This window comes from Dermacentor variabilis, chromosome 8, assembly GCF_050947875.1.
Source record: "Dermacentor variabilis isolate Ectoservices chromosome 8, ASM5094787v1, whole genome shotgun sequence".
Lineage (NCBI taxonomy): Eukaryota > Metazoa > Arthropoda > Arachnida > Ixodida > Ixodidae > Dermacentor > Dermacentor variabilis.
Genome location: NC_134575.1, coordinates 81883584 through 81899115, shown reverse-complemented (window position 1 = coordinate 81899115; position 15532 = coordinate 81883584). Strand labels below are relative to the sequence as shown.

The following is a 15532-nucleotide window of genomic DNA, read 5'->3' as shown; positions in this document are numbered from 1 at the left end:
GGAATGCCAAATTCATCTAGGCTATCCTCTCTTCCATTGCCTTCGTGGATGTCACTGGTACTGTAATAATCTCTATAGAACTCCTCAGCCACTTGAACTATATTATCCATATTAGTAATGATATTGACTGCTTTGTCTCTTCACGTATGAATCTGATTCTTGCCTATTCCTTGTTTATTCACTGGTTTTAGGCTTCCTCCGTTCGTGAGAGAACGTTTAATGCGATCCTTATTATACTTCTTTATGTCAGATGTCTTACGCTTGTTGAATAACTTGGAAAGTTCTGCCAGTTCTATTTTAGCTCTTGGGTTACAGGAATTTGTACATTGAGATTTCATAATCACATCTTTCGTCTCCTGCTATAGTAGTACTGGTATCCTGTCGAACGAAGTTACCACCGACTTCTATTGCACACTTTTTAATGATGCCCATGATATTGGCGTTCATTGCTTCAACTACGTCTACGAATCGAGAAAATAACAGACGAAGCCAGAAATTACTCAAACGAGTTGACGCAGCGAAGTTGGCTACAGTTTTGCACCTCGCTCAATGATAACCTGAGTAAGGCGCTGACCTGGGCCATCCTACGTTGCCTGATCGAGCTCGACAAGGCGAAATCCACAACCAGTCGGACGCTTCTAGAAATCGCTCACAAGTTTCCCGGAAACGACCAGGATCAGATTGACACCCTAAAAACCAGATGCCTGGGTAGGGACCCCATACAACCCTCCCTCCAAAAATATGAAGGAGAACCAAGACCAGAACTGGACGCTCCGATCACGGAGGAGGAGGTGTATGCCGCGGCACGAGCATCACAGCGCAAGATTGCTCCCGGGGTTGACAAAATCACCAATGCCATGATTAGAAACCTGTGTCCGATGCGCATCCAGGACTTGACCGAATACCTAAACGAGGAACTCTGGAGCAAGGGCCACCTACCGAACGAGTGGAAACGCGCGGATATCGTGCCCATTCCCAAACCCGGCAAGAAGCCCGCGATCGACGCCCTGCGTCCCATCTCGCTGACTTCGTGCCTCGGCAAGCTGTACGAGAGGGACATCGAAACCCGCCTCCAACTTTACATAGAGGACGGTGATCTCTTCCCGCACACCATGCTTGGCTTCAGGCCGGTACTTTCTGCTCAAGATGCGTTCCTAATCATAAGGGAAGAAGTTCACAAGGGCATCCCGAAGGGAGGAGAACACCTGCTCGCACTCGACCTAAAAGGGGCCTTCGATAACATCTCCCACGAGGCCATTCTCAAGGGACTGAACGACATCAGCTGCGGGGAGCGCATCTTTAATTAGGTTAAATCGTTCCTGACGGGCCGGACGGCAACCATTGGAATAGGAAAGACTCGATCGGATACGATCGACATGCCGAACAAAGGAACACCGCAAGGGGCGACAATTTGCCCGATTCTCTTCAATGTCGCGATTACCAAAGAGCTGCGGAAGATCCCCGACCTAGGTTACGCCCTGTACGTAGACGACATCACACTCTGGGCCACCAAGGGCTCCCTTGCGCGAAAAGCGGCTACCCTTCAAGACGCCGCGGCGGCCGTTGAGAGATTTGCGGCAGCGAGCGGGATGCGTTGTACGCCCGAAAAGTCCGAGGTGATCCGGGTGCACGGAAGAGGAATCTACAAGTCCCCCGGCCCTATCGACCTCTATCTTGAGGGCCAGACGATAACGGAAGGCAATATGACTAGGATTCTGGGTTTTTGGATCCAGAGCAACCTGAAATCCTCCCACACCATCCAGACCCTAAGGTCTGCCACCAACCAGATCTCGTGGATTATAAAACGAATTACAAGAAGCTGCAAGGGCATGCGAGAACAGGACACGATTCGCCTAATCCAGGCTCTGGTGATCAGCAGAATAACGTATACCATGCCGTATCACTATCACTCGCTAAACAAACGCGACCAAGAACAAGTCTATGCCATCATCAGAGGCGCGTGCAAAATGGCCCTGGGTCTCCATGGCACCACCTCAAACGAGAAGTTAGCGGCCCTCGGGATCCACAACACCTTCGCTGAGCTGTCGGATGCGGTTATGGCTTCGCAAAAGGCCAGACTACAGAACACGGCGGCGGGCAGAGCCATCCTCCACCGGGCCGGAACGGCAACGGAGCTCCGTGCCATCGATGGGCAACGAGCACTCCCGCCTGAGGTCAGAGTTAAGATCAAGGCGAACCTGATACCGAAGCACATGAGTCATGAACTCCATGAAGGACGACGCAAGGCTCGCGTCGACAGACAGCGCGGACAATTCAAGGGTGACCCGTACGTAACGTACGTGGACGTGGCGGCGTACCCTGTAGGGGGCCTCTTCGTGGTAGCCGCCGTGAACGGGAGAGACAACTCCTTGGCCCTCGCGGCCTCCGTAAGGGCAGAGACCCCAGCTGCGGCTGAGACCATAGCCGCGGCGCTGGTAATAAAGCAAGAAGATAGGGTAGGCAGGGAAGACCATGTCGTTGCCGACTCGCAACAGGCCTGCCGTAACTTTACGAACGGACGAACACCGCTGCTGACGGCTCAGATTCTAGGCCCGAGGCTGCAAGAATACCATGAAATCACGTGGACGCCGGGTCACGCGGGTCTGGAGGCGAACGAAAGGGCGAACGCCCTAGCTCGAGCGCTAATCAACCGAGCGGGGCAAGACCAATCGTCTCATCAATCCCCACCGTTTATCTTCATGCCCCTGCCATCCATTTACTGCGACCGACTCGAGATCCAGCGACTCAACCACAGGATTTATCCTCCGCCTCACAAAAAGCTCAGCACTGACGATGCCGTAGCTCTCCGACTTATACAGACCAACACATTTGCAAACCTACACAGATAAAGTAAAATGTTCCCACATACATATCGCCGCATCTGCCCCTGGTTCGGCGACACACGCTTTACACTCTTTCACATCTTGTGGGGGTGCGAGGGCAAACCTCAACCCTTAAAGACTCCTAGCACGCCATTTGAGCGGTGGGAGGTACAGCTGACCGGCGATACCCTGGCGGGAAAAGAAGTTCTCGTCCAGCAAGTACGTCGAACAGCCATTGCCAGTGGAGTCCTGGAATGAGGACGCCGCCCATTCGACCTTAAGAGCAACCACCCCGATGGTCCGAATAAATGTTTTTTCTCTCTCTCTTGCTTCAATACTAAGGTCCCATTCCTGAGTTAAAGCCGAATGCCTGTTCTGTAACTTGATCAGGAATTCCTCGATTTTTCCTCTTACTGCTAACTCATTAATCGGCTTCTTATGTTCCAGTTTCTTCCGTTCCCACCTCAACTTTAGCCAAATTTGAGTTCTTACCATTCTATGTTCACTACAGCGCACATTGCCGAGCACGTTCACATATTGTATGGTGTCAGGGTTAGCCCAGAGTATGAAGTCTATATTATTTCTAGCCTCGCCATTCGGGCTCCTTCACGTCCACTTTCAGCTATCCCGCTTGTGGAAGAAGGTATTCATTATCCGCATATTATTCCATTCTGCAAACTCTGCTAATAACTCTCGCCTGCTAATGCTAGAGGCTATGCCATATTCCCCTACTGACTTGTCTCCTGACAGCTTCTTGCCTACCCTGGCATTGAAGTCGGCCATATTGTTATGTCTTTACCCAGTGCCGATTCCACGTCATCATAGAAGCTTTCAACTTCCTGGTCATGAGTGGAAGTTGGGCGCAGGCCTGTACGACCATCAAACTCCTTTCCTAACCCTCTAGTTATCTCCCATAAGTACATCCCGATCTTCTCCTGATTGCATACTGTGCGATGAGAGAGCTACCCTCCATCATAACTTTGGGGAGTCAAGGAAGATCCCCCACCTCAAGTATTACGGGAAATCCTGCTTCAAATGACTGGGAAACTTTGCTGTGCCTCTAGGACACGGGCATCCAAGACCGGATCCCCAAGCGCGTCTAAGACATCCCCAGTAGACTTGACCTACTGGCCAACTGTTAGGGATATGTAACCCGGCGCTCTGTAACTATCTGGATAAGCAAATTGCTCTTCTCTCTCTCTCTCTCCCGAGCAGCGTTTGTCGGCACCCTCCACTGGTGCGCTTGGAAGCTCATTCCTTCGTCCGGAAGCAGTGTCTCGCTGTCGTTCAGCTTTAGTTGACTTCATGACGCGGCGCAATCGCGGGTAATTTTACTTAACTGCGCCTGTGGCGTTGCCTATGTGGAGTGGTACTGCTGGTATGCTCTGTGTCGCGCGCAACTACCTCGAACAACAAGTTGAGGCGGACTTTCATCATTGCTCTCGCGAAATGCAACTCGATTAAACGTCGCCGATGTAGCTTCCGCGCGTAAACGCGGTGCCTTGACGGATGGAAAAAGTATAAGCAGGGAACATGACGCCGGGCAGCTAGCCTCGGTAAGCCAGCCTTCTATGATGTCACCCCAAGGCATACTCTCCTCAACCAGCCTGTGCAGTGAGTGTTCAGGAGTATGCCCTGCACGGTTATTGCGATTTTCAAACACTGGATCATGTTAGGTTTCAGTTGCGCGCTCCATTCCAGGAGATCGGTCAATAAAATTATTGTTTTCGCATCACGTGGTGAAGTCCTGTTTGTCGTAAACCTTTTTTTATAGATTTGTCAGTATACTACGACAGCATCGCCTGCTCCCTATAAAATCTTTTCCATCCTCCGTGTGTGATGCTTATGCTCAGCGTGATTGGCAGCAAAAATGGCTGTCAGCAATATCACTGTTTTAATTGCGCATGTACAATTATGACGCGTATATAACGTCTTTTGCGGCAATGCCCAGCAAGCTGGGCCATGGACGCAATGGGTATGTGGTGGTCTTCAACGAACCCCTCGCCGGCTTGCGTAACAGAGTGTGTGCTACACACTGTGCGCAAAGCTAGGGAACACATTTCAGCGTCTACAAGAACGAGCGCGGCAGGCTTCCAGTCACAAAGGGCACCCCCACACTTCTCAACAGGGCCACCAGAAAGCGCGGTATGTCAATACAGATCAACGAGATCTGGCCACTCATCGCTTTATTCGCGACCACGTTGGCGTCGCCGTTCGCAGCTAAATTGTTGCACACACATTTCGTGTGCGTGCCACTCGAAGTGACAGGATTTTGTTCGGTAGTTTTAAGGTTTTCTTGGGAAGGACTGTAGGAAGACGTGACTTGTGTATGTCAGCAAACCTGTAATGCGTTTCTACTAACCTGAGACGCGTTTCTCAGCGTTAATACGCGCGCGCCATGCATTTCGGAAACCACGTGCAGGCTTCGCGGCAGCTGCCCATGATTCTGCTGAGTGTTTATATGAATGCGCGAAAGAGGAGTCCTGCTGCCGTATTCGCCTCATAGATAATTAGTTTCGATGGCTTCAATACGTTGTCGCTGCATTGATTCAATGGTAACCAAGTACCGCCGACAGTGATAGCAAGATAGGTCCCACCCATTCTTTTGTTTAAATTCCTAGTTCCTATTTCTATATTTAGAAAAATATATTCCGCAGAACCCATCTCACGGTGACTATCGACGGCGGCTACCGGAATCGGTATGAGTGAAACAGTATGAGATCGGCCTCTTGGATTCAAACGGTAGCTCATCTGCAATGCCATCGAATATCTGCCTGATTTTGAAATATTGCTGTTAAACAATAAGGGTATTTCATGTGCAGAACCACCATCTGATAAAGAGGCACCAAGTATTTGAGGACTGTGCAACGATTGGGACAACCTGGAGCTCTTTATTGCAAAATCAACGAGCGGTACCTGGGTGTTCTTGGATGCCGCCTCCATAGGAACTTGCCCACAGAGGTAAAAAATAAACCCAGTATTTGGGGCTCTGTACTGCAATATTATTTCCACTAAGCTACACCAGAAGCCATGAGGCCAAAATGGGCGCAGGCTTGCCGGCGGGCGAAGGCTCGTGCGCATGCGCCTCACGCATGCGCAGGTTTGCAGGAGAACTCATAGGCGTCGAATCTCGGCCAGAGCAAAGGTATTTGCTGCAAAAAATTATCTGTCTTCTAAATGCTTCACAAAAATGCAAACCTATGTGTACCAAGGCGAAAATAATGAGCAAAGGTGGCCCATGCTCACATGCATCTCCTAGGTGCAAACCGCCATTAGTCGCGAGGCGCGGCAAACGCTAGTGGCGTGGGTGCAAGCTTTCGCGTTTCCGCGCGCGTACCTGTAGTTTGGCCTTTTGCCTTACAAGTGTGATACTTTGTCTACCGGCACGATAACAGCTCCATGTCGGCATGCAAGCGACCATGCTAGCTATGTGCCCTAAGGGTTTCTTTAATTTTTAGTGTGTGCTGAAATTTCATTGTACTGTCATTTTCGCAGCATATTGTAAGTTCCAGAAATTATGGATTGGAGAATTTTAGTCAGTAAAGACGTTAGACATGGCAGCTAAGTATCGTTAAACTCAGTCGCAGAAAGGAGGAAGACATACAAGGAATGCGTCGCCTCGGTCTATTAACTATTCTTTTGTCATGATCGATCCAGGGATTCAAGATTCAGAATATTCATTGCACAAAAGCATATGATTTAGGATTGGTACGTTAGGCTTTAGTCTTATGAAACGTTCAACTATGCGCATCATGCGCTTCTTATTCGAACAAAGGTACTGGTTTAGTTGTCACGACCTCAGCAACATTTATGTAGCTCACAACCATCGTAGCATTGCAAGTTGATGTCGCTTTTGTTGTATTTGTCATTGTGGAGATGACTGACGCTCCTTTGACCCCCTAGACATCGTTAAAAGAATTTGTTAACGTCAACAAGTGATACCAGCAAATAATTCGTCGTTAATCTGCTTCATATACTTTGTATCAAAGGATGAAACGCTGCTTCATATTTCAGGGATTAGTTATTCATGTTTAATGCTTACAATGTATTCCAGCGAAACTTCAATGCGGTCCTTCCTTCTAACGTGGCCTTGCGTGAGAAGGCTATGCGTGAGAATTGTCTAAATATGTACTGATTCAAGGCTGTCTTATTGAACAGCACCAGCGAAATTTTAAATAATTTTGTTTTTGCCTTTGAACCGAGGCACAGACCTAACTAAGCATTAAAAATGTTCATTGACGAGCACCTCATAACGCGTGCGACATACCCAACAACATACGCTGGCGTGAAAGAAGTAATAATGGCTGTTTCTTACCGGTGAAGTCACCCATTGCGCTAAGACATTCAAAGAACAGTGACTCAGTACACGAACAAGGCAAGCGCGATGCCGAAAACCTAGCGAACATCCTTACCCACCGTTCCAGTAAACATGGATGGGCCGTTGAGGTTCTTTCTGACGACAACTTCAGGGAATAGATGTATCGTCGGAGCTGCCGACTAGCTTATTTGCTGCGCCACAACGAAAGCTCTGCCCAAAAAAAGTGCGGGCGAAGCGGCCAATTTCTTTGTCTGCAATGTTCTCATTCGACAAGGTACTTCTGAAGTCCTGTTTAAAGTCAGAAGAAATAAGTTTACAGGGAAGCATATTCGAGAGATCTTGAAATACAGCGATACAAGGAGCCTCCGGGAAATCGTCCAGCATTCTCTGACCAATGACGTTACGCAGCGAGTGAATAAAACATGTTAAGAATATACCTACACGCCTAACATGGGGCGTTAGATGCAGTCTTTCCGTGAGCAACTGTTGCTTACTATACAAAAGTCCGAGAAAGAACTTTGATGACCGCGTTGTCGGTGTTCTTCAAAAGGATCCCGGAGAATTAGCGTCCTGCCATGCCTTCGAACGTAAGCGTTGAAGACAACCTCGGCGTCGCTGCATATCTCCTGAGCGTAAAGAAACCATATAATCGCCCACCAGCATAGCGCACATTATGCTACCTAATGACCTAAAGGCTTATTAGCAATAACGGCGCCATGTGAAATACGAGTCCCGCTTAGGTGTTTGTGTTGGGACAAGACACCGCGACGTCATGGTGCAGAGGACTATGAGTCCGCGTCAAATGGTGTTGCATAATCACAGCATCGCTATTACGAACTGGAAGTTTGGGACGTAGCGCGCGTTTGCTCCTGCTACGTGGGTTAGCAAACTCTGCAACTTTAGTTCATAGTTGATTGTTGAAGTACTTGATTTCTATGTGTACCGTTTGTGCGCATATCTGTTTGCACCATTGTGTCAATGCTTTCTAAAAGGAGGGAAACAACAGGCTCATGTTGTTTAGTTTTGTATTAACAATTTCACACCATATAGCCAAGCTTACAAGTTCTCACTCGGTGCGAGGCGTGCCCGCATGGATGGAAGCTTTGCAAATGTTCATGTTCATTCATATTCATGTTGCGTGCTAAGCAAGAGTATTGGTGTACATTCAGGAATCATGAATTTCAGTGCCATGGGCGCTGCTGAGTGGCACCACTATTCCGGAATAGGTCAAACAATTACAGCGAAGCAGGCAGCCTACCGCACCGCTACTGTGTTCCTCGCACCACGAGCAATATATCCGCTCCCTTCATCCGTTCAAACACAAGAACGACTTGAGAGAAGTCAGCGAGCAGTGGGTTATTTCGAAGCAAGCTGCCATAGTAGAGTCACGCATAAAGTCATGTAGGAAACCTCGCATGGTCCAGCTTTGAGGCGAAGGAAACGCTAGCGAGACCCCGAATGATGGCAAACTCCAGCTGAGGGCCAGAGAACACCTTGCACGTAATGCGTTCCATTCCATCAGGGCTCAGTGCGTCTTCAACCACAGGATTAAGCGCATTCAAAATCTGCGCCGGAAATTCGGCTTCTCGGCAACTCCATTTGAGAGGAAGATGAGCAAAAGTGGAACGGAGGAGTGTAGAAACGTGTTCGCATTTAGGTGAGCGAGGCATAGCGCCTGAGTCTGCAGTCAATGTTCACGCTGTAGCAATACAGAGCTTGGAAGACGGACATCTGTCTGGAGCTAATGTGAGATAAGAGCGTAGGTAGCAGCTTGTCATTCGAGGCGCCGGAACGAGCCCTTCGTATGCGCTCAAGAACGCAGGTTTTGAAGTAATGAGCATGAATGTTATAAAATAAATACAAACCCAAGCGGCCTCGTGTGTCATGCTGACGTATCTACTGCTTTACGTACTATGAGATCATTGGACCACGTCATGGTAGTTCTTTTGTGTATTTGCATATGTTTGCCTTGCCAATTAGGCTGTGTTTTTACTTATTTTTTCTATCCCCTTGAGGAAAATGTCTTAAATCACGTGATGTTTGTACCACTCCTGCCTGCGCTTCCAAATGGGAACCGGCAGTATTGTCAAATAAAAAATAAATAACATTAACATCTGTTTGCTACACTTGTCTCTAAAGTGACAACTTAATGCTTTCGTATCTATATAGTTGGGACGTAAAAAATATGGAATGTTGAAAGGGTACACTAAGAGGAGTTTTGCAATAGTGTATTAGGTACAGGTACAAAATGTAGTTGTTTCGAGACGCAGCGGATCGTAAAAATCTTGTTAAGTGATATCCTTCACGCAGACACCTCCTCGAAAGGCGTCTGCAGGACAAAATGCTCGAAAGCACCTGATTTAAGTCCAACTATTGCCGCGCATCCGCGCGAAGCAACAACGCCAAGCTCTTTGAGGTAGATAGAACAGCGTCTAAAAATTCTGTGAATGTAAATTTCGGGTGTTTTTCCGGAACACGCAGTGCCTTACGACTTAGTCTACAAGTAAATTAGTTTATACCCGCCGTGGTTGCTCAGTGGCTATGGTGTTGGGCTGCTGAGCACGAGGTCGCGGGATCGAATACCGGCCACGGCGGCCTCATTTCGATGATGGCGAAATGCGAAAACACCCGTGTGCTTAGATTTAGGTGCACGTTAAAGAACCCCAGGTGGTCAAAATTTCCGGAGTCCTCCACTACGGCGTGCCTCATAATCAGAAGTGGTTTTGGCACGTAAAACCCCAAATATTATCATCCGGATAACATCGAGGTCCACTAACAATTCACTATATATAGGTGTCAATATTGCTGAAGGGGTTAGTGCTGTGTCTAACAAAAAGATGGTTAAGCTAACTGTTAGATATATTTTCAGGCTCTGTGATTTGGAGTATTTTTAGAGATGCAGGAAAACCCGCTACTCCTTAGGGGCTGCCTCCGCTGTCTCACAGAGTGACTGATTGTCTGAGGGCCGTCATATGCGTCATGGGTTTAATGTCTACAGTTTTGAAGCACACTTGCACGAGGTCTCTCACTCGCACATGTTTGTCTAAACGCTACATAACTGACTAATGTCATAATTGTTGTTGATGGTAGCTATAACTAAGAGCATAAAAAGCTGTAGCCACTGAAAGCGGCAGCGAGAGTGCGAGTAGTAACGACAACGTTTTGGCGTCATCACGAGATTATATATTTTTTTTTCTCATCACCACAGGTGAGTGCACCGTTTTATCCGAAGTAAAAATGCTGGAATTTGTCTTTTCTTTCTCCAACTAAATGGCGGAAAATTGAGTTTGGAGCTAATGGAGCACTGATAGCGCTTATTCACATATGAACTAACAGAAATTGAAGAAGAAAAAAAAACTTTTGGCAATATAGCTAGAGTTGGTTTACAATGCAATCGAAAGTTGTTTATTTTATTTTTAGCTTGCGCATGGAAATTTGAGCGCATATGCTTTATTTACCGTGAATATTCAGCTGACATGTTTTAGCTCGAGAAGCATAACGTTAAGCTATTCCACTGATACTCAAGGATAAGCACAGCACAACAATTGTATATGGAAACCACGCACCCACAATCAAACATTTGGCATGGAAAAAAAACTAGCAATTTATTAGAAATATAACAGCATCCCGAACATAAATTCATGTTGAATCTAGTTCGCCATACATAAGCCAGGCATTGCAAGAAGAAGAATCAATTTCGTGCTGTTAACAAACACACTTGTTGCTCGAGAAGCATTCCCTGTGGCTTTTTGGTGCATTAATGTAGGCTCATTTAACTAATTGCGAAATGTTGTAATCAACACTAAAGTTTTTTGACAATGCCAGTACGGAACGGCTGCGCCGTCAATAGAAGACGTGACCTTATGCCTTACAAAAGCAGCATAATTCTGCTTCTATACCATCTCCGCAATTTAAATGGCATTTCGTACTTCTAGAATTTTAACATCGCCTTCCTATGATTTACTGAACGATGCTTGCGCATGAACGGGACAACCATGAATCTGAGTTGCATATGGTAAGTCGGAGTGCGAGTGAGCCAGGATGTCTCAAATTTTGGCTAGTGTGAGTGCGATTCAACCCTGCGTAAAAATAAAATATTCCATGAGTGAGTATTAGTGAGTGTTGCTTTCTTTGCCGACCTAAGGACAAAGAAAAACGCACCTAAATTTGCGGTAGCGATGACAATATAGTACTGGATACATCACACGAGTGCACAAAAAATTATGAAGAACGGTAATGTGCATCTTTGTTCCGCAACTGCGATTTCCCCCTCCGTTTCACAAACGCGCGCTTACACTTTTACCTGCGTCTTTCGCTGAGCACCCGCAGCGAAAGTCGACACTACAGCGTCTTGACTACTTGAAAACAATCTAGAACCTTTATCATGTTCCTATATTGGCTCATAAAGCCCGACTTATCCTCCCATTCTTCTAGTGCACTTAAATATTGTGCTACTATAACGCTACACTCCATCCGAGCTAGTGGGCGCATTCACGGGAAATACCTTTCCTTAATGCGACGCAGCGTGATTAGAGTAAATCAATAAGTACGACCAATTAAAATAAAAAACTTGAAAAGAAATTGTGCGAGATTTCCAAACCAAGTCGCAAATAAATTTACACTAAGGCTTTTTATCTTCAGCCTACTTGTCCCTCATTCCCCCCTCACGGCACACGGGAATCGGTTGGGGACAGTCTAACATTATCTCGAAAATTTCGTAGCCACCGGTTTTGCCGCTGCTAAGCCGGTCTCGCCACAACACGTGACGCCCAATCCACGAACACACGCGGCCGCCTTCCAACCGTCACGCTCCCGGACCGACCACCACAAGCATCAAGATGGCCTGGCGAGATGAAGCGTTCCGCATCTGGCAGTGGAACCGCGGGGGTTTTACTACGCGGAAAGCCTCCTTTCAGCAATACCTACGCAGTCACGACGCTTAGCCCCACGTAATCCCACTGCAATAAACTCCAACACGCACCGCCACGTTCAACTGTTACCAGTGGTTACCAGGCCTCGCGGGAGGGCGTGGTATCGCCACGCTGGTCTCTAAAAAGCTCACCTGCCTCGCGCATTTCCTCGGCACGTCCGAGGTGGACAACGTCATGACGGAGATTCTCCCAAGCGACGAGTCCCGACAAAGTGCGTACATACTCAACCTGTACAGCAGCCCCAGACAAAAGAGTCACCGTTTCCGACGTCTCTTCCATGGAGCCATCCGTCTTGCAGGCTCAAACCCGCCTGTGATAGCTGGCGACTTCAACGCTGCGCATCACACCTGGGTAACGTATATGACATCCCGAAGGGCACCGCGCTGTGGCGCTATGCGAACGAGCTTGACCTCACCCTAGTGACAGACAAGACGTTCCCTACCCACATCCGCGCCTCCACGCACAGAGACACCACTCCAGATCTCTGCTTCGTGAAGAACAAAGCCGATGCCCGCTGGTCCAATCTTGCAGGGGATCTTGGCAGCGACACTTACCCAGCATCGCCAGGAAGCCCAAGTCATACACGTGGGTAGACTGGGACCTCTTTCGCAAGACTGGCGCCTCACGACTCCCTCTAGACACTGCCCCGAACCTCGAGACGTAGACGGCTCCGCTCAAGGCCGACGTCGGTAAGGCCACGAAAACATTCAGCACGGATATGCCAACCGAGAAGATGGACATCCGCCTCGCCCACTAACTCGAAGCCAAACAGTCTCTACTGACACGATGGAAGAGCCAGCGTCTCAACCGCAGGCTCCGCAAACGCATAGCAGAACTGAACCAGACCTTAATTTAATACTGCAGCACCCTATCCAAACAACAATGGGATGAGATGTGTAACTCGGTTGGCGGACAGGTCCGCAACGGGAAGACGTGGAACCTCCCCAAATACTTGCTCGACGACACCTACAGGCGCTCGAAATTGCGCCACTCGCTCACCAAAGTCCTTCATAGGGCCAAAGGCACCGCTTCGCCGGATGAAATCGTCAAGACGCTCGTCTATAAGTACCTACCAATACCCACAGGCCCGCCGACCCTATATCCCGATTACAGAAGTACCGACAACACCCTCCTCGACGCCGTACTTTCCGTCGAAGAGATACGCCGGACTCTCTACTAACTAAACGGCCATTCCGCCCTGCGGCCCGATGGCATGACTAACAAACTCCTGCGGAACTCAGACGACCCCTCGGTCGGGTACCTCACGGGCGCAATCAATGACGTGTGGGGGCGGGACGAGTTACCTGATGCCTGGAAACTCGCCCAGACGATCCGCATTCCGAAACCGGGCAAGGCGCCTGACGTCGATAACCTTTGCCCCATCTCGCTCACATCGTGCGTGGGTAAGGTGGCCGAACATGTCGTACTCAACAGGGTTGACCGGTATCTTGAAGACCAAGACTCTTTCAGACACCACATGATCGGCTTCCGACCCGGGCTCTCGACGCAGGATACTATGCTTCTCTTGAAACACCAGATCATAGACGCCGGGGCTACTTGGGGCACCCGCGTCATACTCGGCCTTGACCTGCATAAGGCTTTCGATAACTTCCAGTACTCGGTAATACTTAAGGCGATCGCGGACTTATGGCTCGAGCGCCGGTTCAACGATTTCGTCCGCTCCTTCCTAACACGCCGAAAGGCCGTGCTCCGTGCCGGAGACCTCACGTCGGAAGAAGTCGAACTCGGACAGCGTGGCACCCCCCAGGGCTCCGTCCTCTCGCCGACGCTCTTCAACCTGGTAATGATTGGGCTCTCCGAACGCCTCTCGTAGACACAAGGCCTCAACCATACGGTATACGCGGACGACATCCCCATCTGGAGCTCCACGGGGTTGGAGGCCTTTATCGAATCCGCTTTGCAGAAGGCAGTCGAAACTGCCGAATCCTACTACGACAATACGGGCCTCAAGTGCTCCTCCGCCAAACCGGAGCTGTTGTTGTGCAGCCCAAAACGTCAAGGCACAAGTACTAACGGATGGAAACCACCGACCGAGCGCAACATCACCGTCCGGACTAGGGACGGTCGTCCAATCCCTAGGGACGAGTGCATCCGATTGCTCGGAATGATTATCGAGGTGGGCGGATCAAACATCCAAGCGGTCCACAAGCTGGCGACAAAGACGGGCAACGCAACACGACTCGTACGCAGGGTGGCCAAGCCTCACCACGGCCGCAAAGAAGGCAATCTGCTGCGTCTCCTACACGCGCTCGTCCTTAGTCACTTTACCTACGTCGCAGCAATGCATAAGTGGAAACAATCGGAGCGTGGCAAACTCAATACACTCATCCGAAAGGTAGTGAAGCGGGCCCTTGGGTTCACGATTACGACGCCGACGTATTGACTCCTGGAGCTCGGTGTGCACAATACCCTCGAAGAGATCGCTGAGTCTCAGGAGAGAGCGCAGATGATACGACTGACGATGACGAAGACCGGCCGTCATATGTTGCGCGAACTCGGCTACTTCCCACTGAACGCCTAGGATCTACCGGAGCTTACGCCGTTTCCCCGCGAGCTCCGCGACCTGATCACGATCGCGCCCATTCCGCGAAACGTCCATCCGGAACACAATCGAGGCAGGAGCCTAGCCTGGGCCATCGCATTCCTCAAACGAATAAAAAAGAAAGCGGACGACGTCACTTTCTAGGACGCAGCAACCTACCGATGCAACCGAGCCTACGCAGCGGTAGCGGTCTCGTCCTCGCAACGGACTTTAAACGCCGCTACGGTACGCGCACGTGACACCGTCGTGGCGGAGCAAGTGGCCATAGCCCTGGCATTGCTCGACGATAAGCGAACGACAATATTCAGCGACTCGAGACCGGCCATCAAAGCGTTCGAGAGACAAGTCGTCTCCGACAAAGCGTTACGCGTCCTCGACGGCGCTGATCCGAGCACCCTCAAACACGACACCGTCATCTGGTTTCCCGCCCACCTGGGTCGGATCCCATGCGCACCGCCCAACCTCAACGAGACAGCCCACGACGCTTCGCGCGCTTACAGACCGCACCGTCCCCCCCCGGGCAACCACGTCTCGATGAGTTGGAGGCACGGACAAAGCAACATTTGGGAGTGGAAACTCCGCTGTTTGCGGCGACTAGAAAAGGTCACAAGCCCGCGGAGCCGTTATCGTGCTGGCGGCACCTGGCGGCCTGGAAAGAAATTACCGCCGTTGAGAGCGCGCCAAGCCGCCTGCCCGGGCGCTACATTTTTTTTTCGCTGCGGCTTCTACGACGCGCCGCATGGCGCCGCCCCTGTATATGGTCCCGTCGGCGCATACAACAACTGGGACTTTATCTGGTCGCCCGCGCTCGCTCTCTGTGACGGGAGTTTCACCTCCTAAATGTTTTACTCTGTGGTTGGAAGTGAACAGGGACGCCCCAGTAACCTACAATGAAATC

At 49.6% G+C, this 15532-nt stretch overlaps 1 protein-coding gene across 15 annotated transcripts in view; it reads left to right on the top strand.

Annotated features, from left to right (window-relative positions):
* The window catches only part of LOC142590374 (uncharacterized), a 170640-nt gene that overhangs the window by 142432 nt on the left and 12676 nt on the right, over positions 1-15532 (top strand). For 10 of the 15 annotated variants that reach the window (XM_075702447.1, XM_075702454.1, XM_075702455.1 and 7 more), the window contains one exon: positions 5645-5783. The exons of the other annotated variants lie outside the window; for them this stretch is intronic. In XM_075702447.1, the coding sequence (XP_075558562.1) occupies positions 5645-5767 (123 nt within the window). In that variant the 3' untranslated portion in view covers positions 5768-5783. Of the gene's footprint in view, positions 1-5644; positions 5784-15532 lie in introns of those variants that run through there. 15 annotated transcript variants of the gene reach the window in all.